The 24,362-nt window shown below is 32.7% G+C and overlaps 2 protein-coding genes across 8 annotated transcripts; both read right to left on the bottom strand.

The window, feature by feature from the left end:
* Positions 1–7,060: 7,060 nt before the first annotated feature.
* Positions 7,061–8,625, bottom strand: LOC139863349 (transcription factor TGA2.1-like). Its single transcript, XM_071851986.1, has 7 exons — positions 8,563–8,625; positions 8,418–8,445; positions 8,267–8,325; positions 8,056–8,181; positions 7,673–7,918; positions 7,510–7,578; positions 7,061–7,111 (listed from the first exon to the last, which is right to left on the bottom strand). Exons 1-7 carry the CDS (start codon positions 8,623–8,625, stop codon positions 7,061–7,063), a joined length of 642 nt encoding a protein of 213 aa, XP_071708087.1.
* A 6,522-nt stretch (positions 8,626–15,147) lies between these two features.
* LOC139861700 (G-type lectin S-receptor-like serine/threonine-protein kinase At4g27290) lies at positions 15,148–22,777 on the bottom strand. Of its 7 annotated transcripts, none has more exons than XM_071850183.1 (8): positions 22,434–22,777; positions 17,941–19,187; positions 17,498–17,611; positions 17,266–17,426; positions 16,301–16,511; positions 15,964–16,201; positions 15,724–15,874; positions 15,148–15,628 (listed from the first exon to the last, which is right to left on the bottom strand). In XM_071850183.1, the coding sequence occupies exons 2-8, from the start codon at positions 19,088–19,090 to the stop codon at positions 15,332–15,334; spliced, it is 2,322 nt and encodes a 773-aa protein (XP_071706284.1). In that variant the 5' UTR covers positions 19,091–19,187; positions 22,434–22,777; the 3' UTR covers positions 15,148–15,331. The 7 variants fall into 7 exon arrangements, 4 of the variants coding, with proteins under 4 accessions (XP_071706284.1, XP_071706285.1, XP_071706286.1 ...); XM_071850184.1 differs by having other exon boundaries at positions 17,941–19,155; XM_071850185.1 differs by having other exon boundaries at positions 17,941–19,152.
* Positions 22,778–24,362: the final 1,585 nt, after the last annotated feature.

The raw sequence follows: 24,362 nt of genomic DNA, 5'->3' as shown, positions 1-24,362 counted from the left end.
CAAGTGATATCGTCACAGCTGCTATGATCGCTTGCTTCTTCTTCGTTTTGGAGCCATTTTCAAAAGATGTTGAACCCTTTAATCAAATGTTTTTGGTTGATTCATCAATTGTTTCACTTTGTTCATCATTTTTCAAGACCTCTTGTTCATCATTTTTGGTTGATTCATCAATTGTTTCGCTTTGTTCTTTTATCTGCGGATTGTCAAATAGCTGCAAAGGTTGTATTGGTGAGAATTTTACTTGTTGTGTACTCTTATTCAATCTGCCAGTAATCTCATTACTGTTGTTTTCCTCTTGTACCCTCTTTGAAGACTCTTGGATTATTGTTTTACCTTGATCTCCTCCCATCTTCTTAACGATGTTCTCTTTCTATTGTATTATAGAAAAAAGCTCAAAACTAAATTCTGAACGGATGGCGCCAAATGATCGTACCAAATCCGGAGTGCGGATAAGATACGAGTGTAAATAATCACAATCACGTTAACGGTGAGCGGTTTGATCTTCCTGAACTCTTCCGTATAACTATGATTACCGGATCCAAAGATAAGCTGCGAATTCAGTCAAGGTCAAACTTAAGTCAATCACTTAGAGAGAGAAAGTTCCTCTGTAGAGAGAGAAAGTTCTACCCTGACAAAATGATGTCCTCTATCAATTGGTGGAATCCAGGTGGCCTATTTATAGGCAGAAAAGTCAATGGTTCTCTTTAGAAACGGACATGCGTCATGCTCTGATTGGTGAGTCAACCCATATTTTTCAGAACTTTGACCAGTCAACTCTTATTTTTCGGAACATGACTTTTATCCCTCATCTCTACTCGCTCTTTATGAATCTATCCGCTGTTCGCTGAAAGCTATTCTTTTATGGTTCTTCTAGGCTTTTGTTCACGTTTATGGTGATCGGTTATTCATTTAATTGTGTTTTTCTGTTACGTTTCTATACGCTAACCGAATAGCGTATCATTATCCGTAAAGTGAGTGATCGTTCTGAATTAGTCGATTCGTAATGCGTATCGAAAACGTAAGAATACCTTGATCGGGTCATAAATGCCGATCAATATTGTTATTAAGAGTTGAAGTTTACGCGAATATTTGAGGTTTAAAATGATAGTTGATGAGGTTTTTATAACAAGTGACGATTCGAGACAAGTACGCGCAAAACGGGGTTTAAACGAGAAAAAAGAAGAAAAAAATTGGTCCAGCCGAAAATTGCGATGGCCAGGCGCAATTTGCGGCTGGCTGATGGACTTTGGATGCTGACAGGGTCAGGACTAGCGCCTTTTTGCGGCCAGTTTTTGCGGCCACTGGGTGCAAATTGCGGCTGGGCGAATTTCTAGATAATTTTTTAGGCCGATTTTGGTGGGATTTTTCCTTAGGGAACAAGATACATGACATCTATAAATACCAAACTCTAAACCACGAATTGGGGATGATTCCTATCAGTTTGGAGAGCTAAAAACACTACAATCATCATCACAATCATTCCAAGTTCAAGGATTCAAGCCAAGTTATTCAAGATTCTTCATCAAATCATCATGTTCATCATCCTCACCATGAGTGGCTCTTCTCATTTACTTTATTCCTTTCATGAACAATTAGTATATGTATATTTCATTCAAGTTTTGTGTGATTTGCAATATTGTAATGCTTAAGTCTTTTGTGTTATGAATATTGTGAATTGATCAAGTTTTATTTAATGCAAGTTGATTATTGTTGATTATTGCAAGACCATTATTGTTACATATTGTTCTTAATCCACCTTAGTGCTAATTAGTTAAGGATAAAGACAAGTGTGTAAGTGTCATAATCGTACCCAAGATAATCACTTTAGGAAACTCAAGAGTTCTTGTCTATGAGATTTGAGTAGAACTTGGTAGCACATGACTTGTTTGATGTATGCATGTCTAATTGGGATTGAAAAGGAGTAAAGACTTTTTAAGTATTGTTTGCAAGTTTCGTTATTTGCTTAGTTATTTACCTTCTTTGCTTAAGTTCATTATTGTTAGTTTTATTGTTCAAGTAATAATTCACTTAGGTACTCTTAGTTAATCACAAAACCAAACTCCTGAGAATTGCTTGCATTTAACCACTATTTCCCGTGGAACAAATCCTATTTGTCATATCTAAAGTAGAGTAATTAGGTTCATTTTTGACCGACCCTTCGACACCAATCATACCTATTATCATAGGTAATGTTTAACTATGAGTTAATTATTGTTATTTGAGTCCTTAAGTTATCAAGAGTGGTCTAGTGAGAATCTAATCAATGAACTATTATTTTATACTTTTACGGCCAAAACCTCTGACACTACTCTCACCTGGAAGTTGAGCGAGGAAATAATGGATTAAGAATTACAATTATACATTTATCTACATAATTTAGATGACTAACAAGTAAGATTTTGAGGTTTTGAATATGCATGATGTACTTTTATTGGATCAATTAATTGGGCTCAGCTAAGGATTTGGGCCCAAACTGTAGAAAGTTATAATTTAATGTAATGTATTTTCGTTTTCTCTAAACGGGCTTTTACGATGGAAACTTTTGCGTAAGAACATTTTTAACAATAATGGGCAATAGTGGCGTGTTTGGTAGGGTGGGGTATTTGACGGATATGCTGGCAAACTGGGAAATAATGAGGTGGTGTGTTGAGTGGCGTTCACATTCACTGCAACTTTTTTTTGATAAAATATATAGGCTTTTGAGCAAAATATAGAGATTTTTGGACAAAATACGAAGGTTTTGGGGCAAAATATAGAGACTTGTCTGCAAAATAAAAAAAAAATTTGAGCTAAAATTTTCAAATCCACTAGAGCGGGCGCCCCACCCGACCCCCTTTTGTTTCCGCCCAAGAATGCCACTATATCATTATATATTTATTTCAACAATTTTGATGCTTTAAGATCACTCATAATGATAACGTTGTTAGAAGCGTTGTTGGCTTTTATTCAAAAAAACCGATGGCAAACCATCGTCTTTCTCCATCCTTTTCAAGCAAAATATGATCTTCGTCTTGGAAATAGGAATGACAATAGATGTTCGATCCATCAAAGATCCACCAAATTCATTAAAATGTATATAGATGATCTAAATGAATGATAAGCGGATATGATATAAATATTGATGATGTGAAAATTAGTTGATCTGATATGAATGACAATTTATCATCCACTGAAATATTCATTTATCACCTGAAATTCATATACGCATATATATAAGTATATACATATTCATGCATATACATTTACATATCCTTATGCATACACACTATGAACTATTAAAATTTTATCGAAAATGTGGACTGTGAGGACACAGCAATGTAAATATTATTAAATTTATATATCTTATAATCAGAATATCTCAAAGCATGTGTGACTAATCACTAATATTAGTGATTAAACGTAACATTAATTAATACATACATATTTTGTTCACTTGATAACAACACTTGCATGTTTTTTTATATAAATTATATTAAATAATATTTATATTTTTTAAAGATACTTTGATAATTTCATTTTATTATAATATGATATATTAGAAAAAAATTAACTTCCAACGAATATTCGTTTACCTATATAATCTAACAGATATGAGTATGAACGGAAGAATTAAATTTAGATGGATTTAAATATGAAGGTAGATTTAAATAAAAATGAATATGGATACACCTTAATTATATGAAATGTGTGGTAAATATAAAATGTTGTGTGGTGCAATAACAAATTTTCCACATAAACATTTTATTCTCTACCATATTTTCACTTTTCAATTATCACTAAATCAATCTCAAAGAAGTTAACTCAAGTTTACTCTCGTACTATACTCCTACATTTATTATTATTTTTTTTTTATTTTTCAAAAAACCCGAAAAGTTATATAAACAAATATCCATTGAAAATGAAAGAGTCTAACTTAGAGAATACAATGAAACCCGGTTAGGCCGTTAGGCTCGAAACAAGAAAACAACACACCTACACGACTAAACGAAGGTGTCAGGCTATGAGCCTCAACAAAACAGTAAGAATAAAACACAAACACACTATCAAACACGCACAATGCAAAAACAAACGAAACCACAAAAGAACACCACCTCCAAACCACAACTCAAGATGAAAATCGACAAACCAAAGAAACATAAACCAACTCGCCAAGCAAGATACTGAGAGCTAACGTCCGCCATTCGTACCCGCTGGAGTTGTACTATTCAATATTACCCGCTGGAATCGACAAACCAAAGAAACATAAACCAACTCGCCAAGCAAGATATTGAGAGCTAACGTCCGCCATTCGTACCTGCTGGAGTTGTACTATTTTTTCAATATTACCTGGTTTCGAAATCTACCGTCGACTTGAGCATACGTCACCTTCTTCCCTGTCCGAGACTTGTAAGTATAACTAGTCCTAGATCCAGGATTGGACACGTTCGAAGAACCAACATCATTAGCAACCTCGGATGTAGCACCAGGTTCTTCGTGAAACATAAGCTGAATAACTTTCCCTATCGAACATCTTCTTCGAAATCTCGCAAGCGAAGCGAGTAGTCACTGTCCACCCTTTTCTTATACTTTTAAGCGAACCCTTAGGCCTACCTGTAATGACCCGGAAATTTCCGATCAAATTTAAACTTAATCTTTATATGATTTCGACACGATAAGCAAAGTCTGTTAAGTTGAGTCTCAAAAATTTTGAACTGTTTCATATATTCAATTGACCTTCGACCATTCCCGACGATTCACGAACAATTACTTGTAAATAGATACGTATACATTTAAATATATATATGTGGTTCCGAATTCATTTAGTAAACGATTGTAGCACTCGATATCATTCGATGGTTATAAAAACAAACTTATGTGATTTTAAAAATAAACGGTGATCCGAAAATGAGTATATAAATTATAGTCAAGTTAAAATTGTATTTAGAATCTATTTATTAAATTATCAATACTTAATCATCAATCATCATTAATTATTATTATATGGAGTATTATGTTATATAAATATAATTAATCACCTCATGATAGTTGGATAACATGAACTGAGAAAAAGATTTACTCCGTAGTTGTTTAGTTATTATATATAGAAAAGTGATAATTAACCCATAAGATTATGACAAATATTCGTTAGTATTTCATCCACTTAATATTCTTTCTATGGCCTTTTAGGCTTAGTCATATGCTCCCAGATCAATCCCATACAAACTTTAGTTACGGACTTACAGTATTAAATAACTCGCCACTTTGCTACATCATCTATCAAAGTAACATGATATCGACCATTAGCTATTTATCTCTCTCTCACACAATATATATATACACATAAACATATATAGATAGAGAAAATATATACATAGCATTCATTTAGATATGCAAACCACACATCATCTTGTTCATTTCTTCTACCTCTTCCCTCATTACTCGGTCTACTACTGATTTTAAACACGACTTGTTAACCATTACTTAATTAACTAGTAAAAGTTGATAACCATGTAAGATTTTAACATAACTAATTTAAATCTCAAACTTAGGATAACTGATTAACCCAACAATTAAATTTATATTAAAAAAAGTTATATACAAATATACTCGCACATATATAGACATTATCATGATCTAACCTCCACCACTACTACTTGCAATTGATATAATTTTTGTTGCTCTCTTTTATTCCTGATATCGACCCATAACAAACCCACTAGAACCATCACAATCTTTGCTTTATCTCTTGTCTAATTGAAACCATGCCACCACTTTATATTATATATATATATATATATATATATATATATATATATATATATATATATATATATATATATATATATATGGATAATATATAGACACACATGTGATATAATCAAACATTACACCAACTCTCCATCGCCTTTCTCTCCCTCCACTGTTATCTTCTTCGCGACCTCCTGCACAAACAACCATCAAACAACCCATCAGATCTGCTTCCTGCCTTCTGTTCGATATTAAGGCTGCTATCCTTAGGCCTGCAACAACATTAAATCAACCATGAGGAAATTATTTTATGTGTTTTGGTTTCGGTTCACTATCAACACTCAACTAAAACAGCAACGAAAAACAATTAAACTCACCATCTTCTTTTCTCTCAACAATACCTTTGTCTTGCAGCTAATTACAAATGTCTGTTGCACTTTCGAGGCAGAAGAACTGTAAGCACATGATTTCCCCATTAATAGATATATAAGATTTCATTTGAATTACATAAAATGAATTGATACAAATACCTATATATTACCTTCATCCATGATCTAAAAGTTCTTACCAAAGAGATCGTTCCAGAGTCATGTGGTTTTTGCTGTAACAAAACCCAACTATCTTGTTTCCACTTATAAACAACCTTACCCATACTCTCATTATAATGAAACCACAAACAAATCAATATGAGATAGTCCACGAACAAATCTCATAACCTTTTAGCATGTAAGAATAATTAGTAAACTCTAATGTTATAAAGACTCAACTGTTAAGTATACTCCAGACTAAACTGTGCTAGTATGGAAATCAAAATTTTCATATAAAGATGGATACCTGTTTGACTGATCAGAAATTGGCTATCCTTCTAGATGAATCAATATGGACCAAACCTTTTGCATACTAAGGATACTTTGTGAGCCTATCGTGATTCAATCAACATCCTGCAAATAACCATTACCAGACCTACAATCACCCGTTGCTGCTACACGTTTACCGCTTCTAGTTAGGTTTTCCGTTCAATCAAACCTTCCAAATCAATCACCATCACCACCTATTTTAAAATACCACAATTCATCATCAACATCATTTGAAACCTCCCTCTACTGTTACTGTACGTATTCGATTCAATTAAAAATACAGAAAATAATGAGAGGTTAAAGAAATTAAGATAAGTATTACTTGAATCAATTGATTGACTGATTACTTGATCGACTAATGAAGGATGACAATTAACGATGATAATGAAGACTGATGATGACTCTGAACGATGATGATAATGAATCGATGCCCTAATAAACATTTATGATTTTTGATTGATTGATCTGTTGATGAATCAAAGAAACCCTAAATCGTAATACGTCGCCTCTGCTTCTGTTTTCTCGATCTGATTTAGGATCCAAACCAAACGCATAATCCCTTTTTATTAGGTATAAAAACAAATATAATTATTATTATTATTATTATTATTATTATTATTATTATTATTATTATTATTATTATTATTATTATTATTATTATTACTAGTTAAAGACCCGCGAATTTGCGGGTTCTATTTAAAAAAAGGTTATTAAATTAACGTAAGATATAAAAGTACTTGTAGTTCCAAATGTTTTACGTGAAAATATGCTCACATAATTACAAACAAGTTGATGAGTTTACATAAAAATAAAAATAATATAAATAAAACAAAAGGAACATAAAAATTATTTATATAGTTATGGAGTCCCATTGGTGATTAAACGAAGTTAATCGCTTTTGATAGTTGTGAATTGAAAGCAATGCCATAGATCTTTGTCTTATCTTTATTAAATCCACCATCTTTTGCAATATATGAATGCGTAATTCATCTGCCTGTAAATGTACAAAATGCAACAAAAATGTGGTTACATATGATATTTATACATCTATTTGTAGTTATAAAATATATTGAACATCAAAACGATACCTGATCATAATAGTTTTTGAGAACAGATAATCTTCCTAAGTTTTCTGACATTTGATTCGAGAAACCATTCATAGCAGAAAAGTCTCCTTTATCAACGAATGATTTGCCTGAAAAAGAATTAATTAAAGTATCTCGCAAGTTGGTTATGTTATTTGTGATGTTAGTTTCCTCCTTCATTGCTGCTAACTTCAAAGCTTCCATCTTTTCTGCTTCTTGTTCACTTAGTAGGACGTGATTAATAATTAGCTGAAATAGAGAATGTTATTGTATTAATAATTCTTAAACCTAACTAATGTCGTATACTATATTAGATCCAATACTATTACTCTTATTTTATACAACATTTTAGATTTACACATAATTGTAAAAAAGAATATAAATACCGTGACTATAATTGATGGTTTAAATCCACCAACCCATGCGAGGAATTGTTCCACATGAGACATCCAAGATCCCAAAACAATAGGCAAGAGATTGATTTTTGATGCATTAGCTTTCAAATCGCCAAACTTGATATAATGTTTTAAGATATTGTTGTTTATGGGATCTATTTCGTTGTATGTAGATTGATTCAACATTTTTTTTTAGACTTACAACCATCTGATCTAGTTCTTCCCACCAGATGATGTATTCTTGAACAAAGTGTGTAGGATCTGTTTTGCCAACAGTCAAATTAATATGTTAACAGATAATGTATGATTTGTAACAAAACACAAAGAGTTGTAGTTTTAGTTATTTTTCTTACCAAGATTGTCAAAATTTCGTTGCTTGGCCTGTAAATTTAACATTTTATTAACAAAATAGATATGTAACTATTATAGTCAACTATATTGTTGCAATATAATAAAATTAAATAATGGATCGTGAAATGGAGAAATAAGAATAGCAACCTGAAATTTGAGTGAATTTTTGTTTTCAAGCTGTTGAGATATTTGTCGTATTGTGTTTTCCATATTATGAAAGCATGCCTATGAAGACAGTAACTAATATCAGTCACCAAGAACACTGTTACCCTTAAGGCTCTTAATACATTCATTTGGTTGCAAGAAACTTTTACAACATAAACATGATGGCAAGATCAACTACCTGATTTAATGATATGTGTTTCCCATGTATGTAAATTATTTAATGCTATTATATGAATCAATAGTACAAATTATCGGTCGAATTGCATTAATACTAAAATAGTGATTTGGTATTACGCTTACTAAACCACTATTTTAACCGGATTCACATGAAGTCGCATTTGTTTAAAGTGTCATTTTGAGTTAAAGGTTATTACTTATATGAGAATATGAGTATCCACAATTAATCATGTATTATAATATTATGAAAAAGCTAATTAATCAATATATGTAATAATAAAGCTTTACCAATGGATAACATATATGTGGTACATCGATTTTAACATTTCCAGTTTTGTAAAATAACAATTCTACAATCTGTGTAACATTGTACTCAAAAAACATAACTATGAATTTCCATGATGTATTAGTTCAAAGACATTAGCATAAGACGATAAATAACCTCTTTTACTTGTTGCAATTCTTTAAACTAATGAACATTTGTGAGGACCAATTTTGCTGCTTTTTACATTATTTGATTACAAGTGATCAACTTTTTTTTTTTTACTAATGATCAATTGGTCCTTTAATGGTGTTCATTAGGTTTAACCCGATTGAAAGTGAAGCAAAATAGGTAAAATCGATCATTTCCTTTCAGTTTCTAAAATTACCTGTTTTAGTATTCGATGTTTCTTGACTGCTCTCTATTTTGTTCCTTCTTTTTTTCTTTCTTGTGTTCCTGTTTTTTTTAGATAACAATACATATGAGCCCGGTATAAGTCGTTAAAGTGATGAAACAAATCTTTAGTTTATGCACAATAATAAGAAAAAAGCAAAAAAATAAACCTGTTGCTCAACTGATAATTGTTTTTTCTTATATGGACCGCGTTTTTTGTTGGTTTTGATGGCAAACTCTGAAACATCTTGAGTAAGCTTGATTTCTTCCATCGTTTTTTACTGTCTACTAATATTTGCAGGATATCGATTAATAGGTGTTATGATTCACTCGGTATTCACATTGTTGTAAATCTCCTTATTTCTCCCCGAGATCTCCCCGAGATCTCGTTTTTAAAAAGCAACCGAGACGAGATGTCCATCTCCCGAGATTTCTCGGTCAACTGGGTCAAAATTAGTCAAAGCCACGATATCTTAGAGTGTTATGCTCATTTCTCATATTTTCTTTTAAACTCTTGTAATTTCTCATATTTTCTCACTTATTTCTCGGACTTTCTTGTAAAATCTCATAAAAATGTATATAAATATACATATATTTATTCATATATATAAATTCATACATAAAAAATCAAAAAGTCAACGTAAGTCAACGCCCGAGATCTCCCCGAGATTTTTCCGAGATGCCGAGATCTCCTAAAAAATGTTCAAACGAGATCTCTCCGAGATCCGAGTTCTCCAACCTTGGGTATTCATAAAGTTTTAAACCAGCATTGATTTATTTTGAAGGGTGATTGGATTATTTATGTTTAGTGATTATTCCCATATTTTGTGATGATTTTAGTTTTATATGCAAAGGATTTAGCTAATATTAAGGGATTTGATTATAGGCGTATAACAAACATACTAAATCAATGCCAAACTTAATGTCATCTTATCCTAGACAATATTTTTGAAATACATTTACTGAACACACATGTTTATACAAATAACAAACATACTAAATCAATGCCAAACTTAATGTCATCTTATCCTAGACAATATTTTTGAAATACATTTACTGAACACACATGTTTATACAAATAAATTCGGGCTTTTTCTTTATTTGTAGTTTACCAGGAAACCTTTCACTAAATAACAATTAAGTAAATAAGCATTGACTTTAATTTTCAGAAAATAACAATTCACTTACTAATACACACATATACGTTGATAATCAAAGGTTATATTCTAAAAAGCATAGAATAAAATTTTCACCAAATAACAATTCTAATCTGATTTTGAAATAACTCATATGTTCAGTTGTAATACTATTACAAATTGACTTAACAAAAAAACTTGAGAAACTTGATTTCTTTGTCTCTGAGCTTAAGTTCCAGCGACTTATGTTCAACATTTGAGTGCTGCAAAATCTGTATAACAGATACCAAAAACAAAAACGTAAAAGGTTGCAATCTATTACAGTGTGCTTTGTATTTTCTCCACCAAAACCATATAATTACACTAAACTGAAATTCATATAACATATAGTGAGCAAGCATATTTGATGATTGAATATGCATATAACAAATACACAAATAAAGATGATTAACTGATTTGTTGATTTTGTTTATAAACTAATTTTTTATTAAGCACTCAAATAATAAATAAAGTAACATTCGTAAATCATGTGTGATTTTAATACCATAACAAAATTGCAGAGTTTTCTCCATGACATACCTTATTGATCTTGTGGATGCAAGAAAATGTTTAATGGATCAGCCATGAATGTATCTGAAACGTGAAAATAACTAAAGTAATGAATTAGAATACGTTAGTGACACACAATGTCTTTATTGTAGTTCATAAGAATATGAATCGTGTACCTATGTGTTGATTTGCAAACTCTGCAATACCTCCTTGTAAACAACGTTTTTTATTTTGTTGCTGTGTAGGTATTTAAATGATATATAAAACAGATTCGAAGAAATACCTCCTGATCCATCATAACCATCTCAACTGATGCAACAACATTCGGTGCGTTATGATAGGTGCGTTTCCAAACAGTAAACAACTTGACTCGAATGTTTGGATCAACAACATCATCGGTTAGCAAATTCAAATGCACAAAAACTTGATCGGCAGCCATTGGAATGATCGAGTGATTCTGAGATTTTGATTATTTGTATGTTGCTGTGTGTGTTTGGAATGAAGATAGCAGCTTCGATTGTTAGGGTTTTATAGATCATATTTGGTTGATTTAGGCCGAGATTTTAGAAATGAATATGGAATTGATTCAAATTGATTTGAATTTTGAATTGTATTGGGATAAAGATTGACGTAAAGATTGACGGTGAAATTGGGGATGATTTTTTCATTTAGGGATAAGATCTTATACTAAAAAAACTGAATACCTCATAATACCTAATCAAATCCCTTAATCTTCTCTATTTTTGGTTTATTTTTTTTCCCGAATACTTTATAGATTTTTTTTTAAATTCCGGTTTTTGTTTTTTGTTTATTCCGAGACCACTCCGAATTTTTATTTTTTTGTTACTTAATCTAAGTTTTGGATTTTGAAAAAAATAAAATATTGAGGGCAAAAATATTTTTAAGGCTGCTGAGATAAAATTTAAAAGTGTAAAAAGGATATATAAAATCGCTGTTTCCAAGTAAGTTACTTAAAAGATGAGTAACACACATTGAAGATATATTTAAAAATTCGGAGTATAGAATGTGTTTACATATATAAACGTATTATGTCATTGACTTTTTTAAAAAACAATCCTTGTTTTTCAACTTGTTTCCTATTTTATCTGGAACCGTTTTTTAATCAGTAATTGTTTACAAAATAATCATATGACTAATAGGGGTAGTGTAGTAATGTGTCTTTGAAATGAAATTTGGATTAAGTAATAATCATTTGACATTAAGATCCAATGGTCATAATTAATTATTAGGAACAAACTAATGGTCAAGATTGTTTTTTTTGAAATAAATATTACTTACTTTTGCTTTTCTTTTAATAAGAAGATGGATTATTATTATTATTATTATTATTATTATTATTATTATTATTATTATTATTATTATTATTATTATTATGAACTTGATATAAAATATAAAGTTAATATGCTATGCTTATAAAATAAAAGATAATTAAAAACTTACTAACAATTATAAGCATGGATATAGTGACCTATACGAATTCGATATGATAAAAGTATGAAAGATGATTGAGATTAGGAATAAAATGGAAGTTTTATACAAATAATATAATTATGAAGGTATTATTATTATCAATAAGTATCATGGTGATTAAAATAATTAGTACTATTAAAACTATTAGAATTATCATGATTTTTAGTATAATTAGTATTATATTTATCATTATTATTATTAGTATTATTAAAATATCAAATAAAGATTCTCTATATAAAAATATATTTATGACATAAAACATAACTATATTAATATTTTTGTAATAAATATTAATTATCTATTTAATGTATATAAAAATAAATATATCTAATTAAGTTATTAAAATATAAATTAATAAAATAACAATTAATAATATATATATATATATATATATATATATATATATATATATATATATATATATATATATATATATATATATATATATATATATATATATATATATATATATATATTTGTGCAATTACAATTATATGTGTTAATGTATATATGAATGATATAGGTTCGTGAATTCGAAGCCAACCCTGCTTTGTTCAGTTCAGTCGTATGCATATTTTTACTACAAAATATCATACTGTGAGTTCATTTGATCCCTTTTACTCTTTACATTTTTGGGACTGAGAATACATGCGCTGCTTTTATAAATATTTTACAAAATAGACACAAGTACTTGAAACTACATTCTATGATGGAATTGTTATACCGAATATCACTCCTGCTTATTATAGCTTGGTAACTTAGTAATTAGTGTATGCACTAATTAGCGCGAATCCTAAAGATAGATCTATGGGCACTGACACCCCCCATTCTGGAAAATGGAATGCTTTAGTACTTCGATTAACATACAGATGATACTTGTATGGATATACAGATGGTTATTCATGTATTTACAGATGGTTATTCCTGTACATTTGGGTGATATTCTATATGCATTATTGTTAATGTGGGTTACCAGGCAACTTATCATATGAATAATTTTTACAGATGGTTATTCCTGTATACAGATGGTTATTCCTGTATGTTTACAAAAATGAAATCTTGTGGTCTATTAAAAATTTTGAAATGAAAGTTATGATAAACCTATGAACTCACCAACCTTTTGGTTGACACTTTTAAGCATGTTTATTCTCAGGTGTTAAAGAAATCTTCCGCTGTGCATATTGCTCATTTTAAAGATATTACTTGGAGTCGTTCGTCAGTACCTCGCACTGAGACCAGATGTTGAAGCTATCGTCCATGTGGATTTGCGCGGGTTGTTTCACTACCACCTCCAACTTATTAACCCCGTTGAAGCGCCCCATCTTCTTAGAAATAATAGACCACCAATAATGTTCGAAACCGAAGAAGATGGTCCAAAAAAAAAAGATGAACTTGACCATTTATTATCACTGCAGCTAGCACCAAGACCATTTGCTCCATTTATAAACTTTAATTTTTCACCTAGACAAGCCTTCGACTTCACTGGCTTTAGTCCACCGTGCACACCCGTAGTCGATCCCACCAAATCCACTATTGTTCGGTCACCAACAGCAACATTTGAAACACCTCCAGGATTTGTAACCGCTCGAGTCTTACCACTTCGAAACCGCTCGAGTCATACCTCGACGATTGACTTATCCTTCACACTGACAGTACTGACATCAACTTCACCACCATCATTCTATTCGAGGTCCAACATAATCAACCAATAATCGGTGATTGAAATCATCGTAAAGCGTCTCCCACTACAAAATTTAATATCTGATAAATCGATAATGATCCATGTTTTCCAAAAACAAATTCCAACATGTTACGTGTTAAGTTCTTCTTGAGACGTCCAACAAACAACGTAGATCCATTGACCCCGGAATCGGGGAAAGTAACGAGCACCTGTTGAGGTCTGTCCTGAACCGCTCTCTAATTACCATCCGAAGGAACCTGATCATTAAGAGCAACATGGGAAGAATCAAAGGTCATCAGAATTGAGATTTTCTTAAGTAAGGAGGGGCGTTGTAAATGTTACAGACACCATTTGGACCACAGATTATGGGACAAAACAAATGTATGCATATAAGTATAAGGGGAACTCCCTCTACTACCAAATGATTTTAAAGAAAAGAGTGACTCTTGGGCTCATATTGTAGGACATGTTATTGTGCTATACGATCCCATCAGTGGTATCAGAGCCAGGCTATAGCCCGATTGTGGTGGACAGCGCAGGTGGCTCACCTCTCAGCGCATGCGTGAGCACCATGGCGACAATGAGTCGCTCCTCGAGCCTTGTTCCGAAATCTCCCTGATCCTGGACCAATCAGGTGGAGAGGTCCGAGGTTGTGGCGGTAAAGGTTGGACCGGACTATCGTTGGAGGGGAGACCCTATGAACTTGGGTTTGAGGAGAGGTAATGTGCACAATTATCAATCCTTTCAGTTCAAGTATCGAATAATTCATTTACAGATATGGATTGGATCTTGAAGATGTAAGTTTTAAGAACAATTAATCGGTTTATAGTATGATTCAAATTGTTTGTATGACCTCTTTTTCTACATCATCAAAAGGATACAGAGAAAACATACAACAGAATTATTGAAGATTACAAATTTATACATCGTTGTTCCTTTGGTTCATATTCACCTTATATAAATAAGACAACTTTACTATATGCAACATCTAAGACAAGATAACCGAAAATATGTTTGAATAAAGCTGCAAGAGAAAGATGTGGAAAGAAATAAGAACTCGTTCTATCGACCTGTTAATGACACCGTCATATCGTTGGCAGACATTGTGGTAGTGGTGGTGGATGTCCATGGGTCGAGATCAACTTCAGTGAAAAATGCAGGTGGTTTAGGTTGAGGCAACACACCATCATTACCCAACATAAGTACCACTGATGACATTGTTGGCCTATCTTCTGCGTGATTTTGCACACATAACAGACCAATGTGTATTGATCGGAGTACCTCAGAGATGATACATGAGTCGCATGACGATGCAGAAACCAGTTGAAGACTCTTGTCATCTTTAAAGAGCCTCCACGCCTGAAATATATCAGACATAAGATATAATGATTTAACTGCATATCATTTACACACGCGCGCGCGCGCACACACACACAAAGTTGCAATGAACTTACATGTCCAAGAAGGTTGTGACTATGTTGTTGAGAGAAAATACGTCGGTTCCTTTTCCCACTTATTATTTCCAGCACCAAAACACCGAAGCTAAACACATCTGATTTTATAGAGAATACCCCATGAAGAGCGTACTCCGGCGGGATGTAACCACTGTAATGCACTTGTTAATTTAAATTAGATGATAATTAAATCAAATTAAATGTAAGCAAGAAGATCAAATATGAAATTCAGATACTTACTAAGTTCCAACCACATTCTTTGTACTCACCCCGGTCTCATATCCTTCAAATATTCTAGCAAGCCCAAAATCTGATATCTTTGGGTTCATGTCACTGTCCAACAAAATATTTGAAGCTTTTAAATCTCTATGAATTATACGAAGATGTGAGTCTTGATGCAGATAAAGAAGCCCTCGTGCAATTCCATTGATGATGCAGAATCGGCGGCACCAATCAAGGGCTGAACTTTTTGTCTCATCTGCACGGTATACAGACCACAAATTATATTGAGTCAACCATATATAGCTTACGTGTCAAAGTTTTATTAACAAAATAATATTATTAACAGAGGTTTTACCAAATAATATTGTATCTAGGCTTCCGTTTGCCATGTATTCATAAATCAACATGACTTCATTTTTATGAGCACAGGATCCCAAAATCTTTACAAGATTCCGATGCTGAAGCTTATGAATACATCTAACCTCATTCTTAAACTCATCAAGCCCTTGTGAAGAAGTGTCTGATAGCCGCTTCACAGCTATCTCTTGTCCATCGTCCATTACACCCTAATCAATGTCATACATTCTTCTGTTTATCTCCATGAGCAAAGATATTTGTACTTATATAACTTTTTATTTATTAGACTATAGATAGATAATGGGGCGTTTGTGACCAATACACCCATGAGGTGGCGCATGAAATGCCCAAATACGCCCGGTGTTTCTGGGGCGAAAACTAGTGGGAGTTTGTGAATGAAAAACGAGGCTTATTTTGCGGCACTTTTGAATATAAAATTAATATTTTTATCTTCTTACATTTTCAACAACCTTTTAAACTAACTTCCAATCATTATTTTACTAAATCGGCCCCAAGATTCCACAACTTTCTCCTTACAACCCTCCCACTCCTACGTAGTCTTAGTAGATTTGAAAAAAGGGGTAGGTTATATACAGTGGCGGAAGCTGGATTTTTCTTCACCGGGGGCGAAATTTTTTTTAAAACCGTAGCAACTTTTTTGGGCAAAATACGGAGTTTTTGGGGCAAAAATTGGAGGTTTTTAGGCAAAATATTGAGGTTTTTGGGCAAAATTTGAAGGTTTGTGGGCAAAATTTGAAGGTTTTGGGGCAAAATTTGGAGAATTTTGGGCAAAATTTGAAGGTTTTGGGGCAAAATATGTAGGTATTGGGGCAAAAAAAAATCCACCGAGAGCAAAGTCGAAAAATCCAAAATTTTAACACTGAAAATTGCAAAGCGGACCCCCCCCGGTCCCCACATAGCACCGCCCCTAGTTATATAGATGATAAATGCACTATGTGCTACCTTGTAAACTGGACCAAAACCACCTTCTCCAAGTTTATTATCTATTGAGAAGTTATTTGTCAACTTAGATATTTCCGAAAAGCTGAAAAACGGCAACTTATCATCTTTATTCTTGACCCCACCAGTATCATCCTCCTCGGACAGGGATTCCGACAGATTACCTGAAACGGGATAGATTGTATAGTGTACTAAATTTCTTGAGGATAAATTAAATTGAACATAATTACATTACCTTGTCTCTCTTCACGAGACCGTCTCTTCTTCCAACCATACACTGCCAGAGCTAGGCCGACCAGTACCATAACAATTGTTGTTGGAAGGACCATTATGATTACTTTTTCCATGACTGAAAGCATATAACATCATTAAACAACATTAACTCCAACAAATTATCGTTACTGAAGCATTGAAGTTTATCTAGTTTACGGTATATTTGCTACTATCCATCAATACAATCAGCAAGTTATTATTTGTAATATACATACCAGGAGCTCATTTTCAATAAACAACATAACATATATTATCAACGATAAATATGTCATACCAATAGGCAAAGGCAAGTTACATTTACATTTAGAGATTACTACAAAAGCTAAGCAATTTTGGTCCAGTGGAAGAAAAACATATGATGGTAATGATAGTTCAACCACCATATACTAAATATTTTTTTAGTACCTGATGATTCAGATTTTGCCGTTCTTAAGAAAATATCTTGATTTTCGTCATTTTCTCTAATGTCCATCAGATCATCAAACCATAACAAACATCCACTTCCACCTTTTCTCATATCCAAGTTTGCATAAGCTGTACATGAACAATTTCTCGTGCATGCCTTTTTACATTCCACAAGGCTCATGTTCACATTGTACCATGAATGCCGACTATCCGGTAGTTTCAAACCCGAAAGCCTTCGAAACCCATCTTTATCCCCACACTTCAACAGTTTTTTACGTTGACAACCACCTGACCAATTACCTGCGTTCCATTCATCCGGTTGTCTTGGTTCAAACCCATCCAAACAACTGCATGCAGGGTAGTTGTTAAAGTTACAGTGTCCAAATGGACCACAGACTCCGTATGGGGTACACATATCAACCGCTGTGGCCAAAGTAAGAACCCAACTTTGGGTAGCATTAATCCAGTTTAGTCGAACCCTGGAGCCTTCTGGAGTCATAAACAACCTTGTTATAAAGGACTTGTTAATAAGATCATATTTAAAATATACCTCCTTCTCATTACAAACAAACTCATATGTGTAATAAGGATTTGGCTTACTTGGTAAACTACCACTAAATCTAACACCATTCCATGGACCAAACCTAGTTTCTAATACAGAACCTCGCCAACGAAAAAATTGTGGATATCCATTTGTATCAACCCGGTTTTCATATAGACCCGGAGAAGGATCTTCTAGACTCTTCCAAGATCTCATTGACCAATACCGTCCAGTAATCAAGTCCTTCCCATATTTCATTCCCGCTAGCATCGTGTCATCCGGGTAATCAAAGCTTTGCCACATAAAATCTTCATCACTGCTACCACTGTTATCTTTCACGATAAAGTTTCCCGAATCCAGAAGTTTGGCCACAATATTTACGTTACCGACAGGTAACGAATAGTTTGACGACCAAATTAAGGAATTATTATCATCGTTAAGAATCAACAACGTTCCGTTGCTATTGACTCTGAACACACAAGAAGAACAGGTAACTTGAATCTCTCTGTTAGCAACCCATACGACTGTCTGCGGGGATATGTTCTTGAACCATATCCCCACGTATCGATACTGGGAGTTACCCAGGCTAAAAAAGCCCATTTCGTACATTTCATTTGCTGAAACAATCGTCTCATTGCCTCTGATTTCTTGATCTACAAGTAACGTATCTACTGCTGCACAATTTGTCAAAAACCATAGTAAAACACTGCAGAAGAATAAAAGTTGCAGCTGAAAAGTCATTATTTCTTAGAATGTATGTGCATGTTTACACATATACAAATTTGAACTCAATTATATTGTAAAATTTGTGTACTAGAATACATACAAGGAATGTAGACCCAGTCAGAAATTAAACGTCTACGTTGAAAACAATAAGTCACAAATAAAATGTGGTCATAATTAACTTGATAATGTTTTTTTTGGAAACTTGACTATAATACTTAAAGGGTTGTCGGGTACTGATGTACACGTCTATTCTCTATAGCTTGTTAAAAGGTTTCATGTCAAATTAATTTGGGTTAAAATTGATCCCTTTCGAACTTTCCACAAATTATACAAATTTATTTTAGGTTATCAGTTACATGAAATTCAAAGTCACTAATAATGAAATTAATATGGAATTTGTAAGTTTCGTAGATTCCTAATGAGAAATTGTTATAACTAAAACCTAATTCAGATTCTGTTTAGTTCAGTTTGAAACGCTAAAAAAAAGAAGCTAGAAAAAGAGTAACTCACAGCAACGAAAGATCACAATTAACTACTCTCTGCTAAATGAGATTGATTCTTCAAATTAAAATTCTAACACATTAAAAAGTATGGACCACCCAAACATACAGGCTCCACTTGAAACCAATTCGTCAACTAACTAACTTGTTTGACCCGTTCAATTAAAACGGCAAGTTGTGTACGAGTTAGTGTTAAATTCCAAAATAATTTTATGTAGGGGTTGCGGTTGAAGATAATCGATTAAGGAAATGCAAGATAGTTTCACATCGAAAACTGATAGAAAGAAATGTATGTATATAAGTTAATGGAAACCCCTTCTATCACCAATTGATTTTAGAGTACTGTGTAACTCATGAGCTTATATGTTGTACATGTTGGTGGACCTGATTTAAGTCGTCAAGGATGATCACCGATGCTCGTCAAGCAGCATGGATTAACCGATGGGGTCGTCAAGATAGTCTCACATCGGAAACATGATCGAATCTTTCTCAGAATGCGTTCGACATTGCAAATCTTCAAAGTTAGTTGAGCAGGATAACGTTTTCCCACCAGAACATTGTTGATGGCGTTTCTTCATTCCCGAACGACGTCAGATGACATTTTGAAGTGTGTTCTGTGTTTATGAGCATACGGGGAGTATTAGGGAAAAAGAATGAATAAAAGTAAATTAGAATCTTGAGAAACCAAAGTCGTCGACATAGAGTAGTGTGACGTTGGGATCACCGTATCATGCATTTACGTTTTCGAGATGTTATATCGAAACCAACGCCGACGAGCTACTCCGGTGCTAGACCATGAGTTACGGTTACGGGATTTGGCGGTGAGGTAGAGTGAAAATTTGCACTTTTTGAAAAAGAGAGAAAAATCTAACGGTGATGCGGAAGTGTTAAATTTGAATGGTGTGTTGTGGTGGGTGTTAATTGTTAAATATAAGTGTTAAAATTTGATTGAAAAGGTTTTCGGTGATATGGTAAAATATGATTGAAAATTGAGCGTAAAATAAATAAATTAATAAAATAAATATATACATGTTGCATTTTAAAAGGTTAGGTCAAAATTCACGCCTTTTGTTTTATGTTAGACTTGCAACTAACGCCTTCTAGGCGTGGGATTTGGAGACCCATAACTAGGGCTGTAAACGAGCCGAACCAAGCCCAAGTTTGGTAGTGTTCGAGCTCGGCTCGTTTAGTTTTCAGAAAGCTCGAGCTCGAGCTCGGCTTGGTTCGAGCTTTAAATTTTTAGCTCGAGCTCGGCTGGTGATTCATGTAAAAAGCTCGAGCTCGGCTCGTTATAAGCTCGTTAATTATCTAAACTAAACTTGTTCGGCTCGTTACAGGAAGCTCGAGTTCGTTAAATGATTTGAGAAGGGACCTTGATGTTTGCTAATGAAGATTAGTAGTTTGAAAAGAAGAATAATAGATATAAATTGAAATAGAACGTACGACCTTGTTAAATTCTGAAGATGTGAAAGGTTGTTTAAAATTCCAAAAATGCTTGAGGAATGAAAATGTAGATGAAAGAAATCACCACTACTTTTATGTTAGGAATAATTACTCCATTTATGACAAAAATTTCAAATGGTCAATATTAACTATTTGACAGAATGAAAAGGTGAAAATAATATTGAAAATTGTATAGAAAACTGAAACGTCTATAGTCAGGATGAGTGAGCTAATCTTTATCTACTTTCCGTCAATTGGGTTAATCAAAGTTTAGTTTTCTATACATCTTTAATCATTACACTCAATTTAATATATATATATATATATATATATATATATATATATATATATATATATATATATATGGAAGTAATCTACAGAGAACTAAGGGTGGGAGAGAACTCATAGATTGAAATTCAATCTATGAAATTCAATCTATGTGCAGATTGAGCTTCAATCTATGGGCATATTCAGCTTCAGTTTGTGAAAAAAAAAAATCAATATAAAAAAAAAAATATTCAATCTGCAAAAAAAAAAAAAACAATAATAAAAAAAAATCTGCAAAAAAAAAACTTCTCAATTATGTACCAAAAAAAAAGTCAATCTGCAAAAAAAAAAAAAAACTTAATCTGCACAATAAAAAAGTCAATCTGCACACAAAAAAACTCGATTAACACAAAAAAAGTCAATATGCACAACAAAAAAAAAAAAAAAAAAAAAAAAAAGTCAATCTACAACTATGGTATCTATTGCTGCAGAATTTGTCAAAAATGAAAATAAAGCACAAAAGAAGAATAAAAGTTGTCGAAACGCCATTTCTGATGACTTTCACAGCATCACATTTCTTGAAAAATATGTGCAGGTTAACACATTATGACTTCTAACTCGATTAAATTATATTACCATGTAAAAAGTGTCGGCTCGCACGAGTAAAGAAACGAAAACCTACACAGAAATTAAATATGGTCCTACCTAAATAGATAATTTGGAGACTTGACCATAAGAGCTGAAACTTTGTTATTGTGTACATTAAGCAAATGTACATCTTATGAGTGCAATATGAACATCAAATAATTGTTGTAACATTCAAATATTCAAGTCAAATTCATTTGAGTTAAGAATGACATCATTCAATGCTTAAGTTCAATTTAAATTAATTTTCCCCAAATTATACAAATTAATTTAGGTTATCAGTAACATGAAATTTAAGCTCACTAATAATGAAATTAAACTAAATTTAAATTGAATTTGTAAATTGTGCACCTTAAAGAGAAATTGTTTACCTAATTCAGGTTGTGATCAAACTGATTAATTATTTGAGTCGAACCATTTATATGATTTTATTGATTGATGTGCCATCGCCATCACATCGCGCCTTCCGTGCCGTGTATGGTAATATCAACGCTTGAATACGACACGAGATGATTGTGACACCATGAATGATGGATCCATCCTGGTTCCGTTAAGTTTCTTCTCTAGTCAGCCCTTTACACAAATCAAGTTGCAGAGTGGTCACTGTTCCATACAAATTTCCCGACTGAAACGCCGTGAACAACCATCGCCTGCACTCCCCGACGACCGAGAACGCTACTTCATTTTTCTTTTTTTTTTCTAATGAGGTAATTGGTTGATAGTTGATTTCGACAGCAAATATTTGTGTGTATAAAAGGCGTTGGATTTTTATGATTAAATAAAAATGTTTGGATTAACTTGTGGTTTACTCAGTAATTTTTGATTTTTTGTGACTGTTTGACATGAGTATTGGGAGGTGGAGCTTGTGTATGTATATACGTATAAGGAGGTCACACATCACTTTTTGATTCATATACAACTAATTATCTATTTTACTTTTAATTATACTTATTTTAATAATATAAGTTCTAACCTACTAGGAGCATAACTGTGATTTTATACTCAAAATGTGTATATGAATTAAAAAGTGATGTGTGAGAATCATCTCCCATATGTATATATGTAAAATCATATATAAAGACAAAAAAAAAAAAAAAAAAAAACTATGATGATTTAAGGGGTAGTAGTGTAATTTTACTCTTCATAAAATCTTTGCTTATTTTTATGAGTTAATTCAAGTAATTTAATATTCTATAGCTTCTACTTTTCATAAGCTCTTACATTTTACCCTATTTGTCTAATGATACAACTGAAAACTTTATTCTCATTGATCAAAGGGTTTAATAGTGTTTTCTGATTACACTGTTCACGTTTTTTCCTTTTTAATTACTGACCAAAATTAGACCACGTTCTTTTCTTATTTTTTAAGCCAGTAAAAGAGACCTACCGTAACACAGTAAACAAAAAACGTCATCCCTTGCTGTAACACCGTACTTTTTTTTTTTTAAATCACAGCGGAAGTATTTAAAGCATATAACATTTATATATTACAATACAACTGGGGTTACTTTTCAAAATAATTATACATAGTTATATTAAACATCAGAGTTCTTCAGTGTGTCAAACATAACCCACGCACGACTATCTTCTCCCGTCCCTAGCATGTAAAACAGTATAACCTGCAGGGGAGAAAATGTGGGGGATTAACACAATGCTAAGTGAATGAGATATCCCAATAGATATTACTATCGAGTACCAAGCCTAGCTTTTAGGGATCATGCATCTGGTCACGGGCATGTAGACATAGCGTTACATAGTTATAATATAATATAGCATTACACATCTGTAACATACAGAGCTAGGCAAACAATCAGCTAATAGAGCAGCAATAACATCAACAAGCTATTCACTAAAGGCACCAAATGCACTACACTAACATAGCCTTACATAGTTATACAATAAGAGTATCAATAGCTTTACACAGCTATTCATTAAGTATCAATAGCTCTACACAGCTATTCACTCTCATAGCACTAAATGCTATACATAGCACTAACGGCTATAAATACAAGAGGATCGTTGACCCTGCCAGGTCTACAACTGCCAGCTGATCAAGCTAGAGTTGTACCGATAGCCCTTTTTATTGTCACACATTATACCTCTCCTAACGTTTACATACGTCAAATGCAATATACTGTCATTACAATAACCAATGAGCTCAACCCTTCTATACACGGTTGACCTCTTTTGTCCCTTCTATACACGGACAGTTCTCACATGTGCACATAAACCACCTACAACCTCATGGTAGGTAACATCACTAATAAACACATGGCACCCTAATCAGACATGCTATAGAT

Source organism: Rutidosis leptorrhynchoides, chromosome 8 (genome assembly GCF_046630445.1).
Source record: "Rutidosis leptorrhynchoides isolate AG116_Rl617_1_P2 chromosome 8, CSIRO_AGI_Rlap_v1, whole genome shotgun sequence".
Lineage (NCBI taxonomy): Eukaryota > Viridiplantae > Streptophyta > Magnoliopsida > Asterales > Asteraceae > Rutidosis > Rutidosis leptorrhynchoides.
This window is presented reverse-complemented; position numbering and strand designations above follow the sequence as displayed.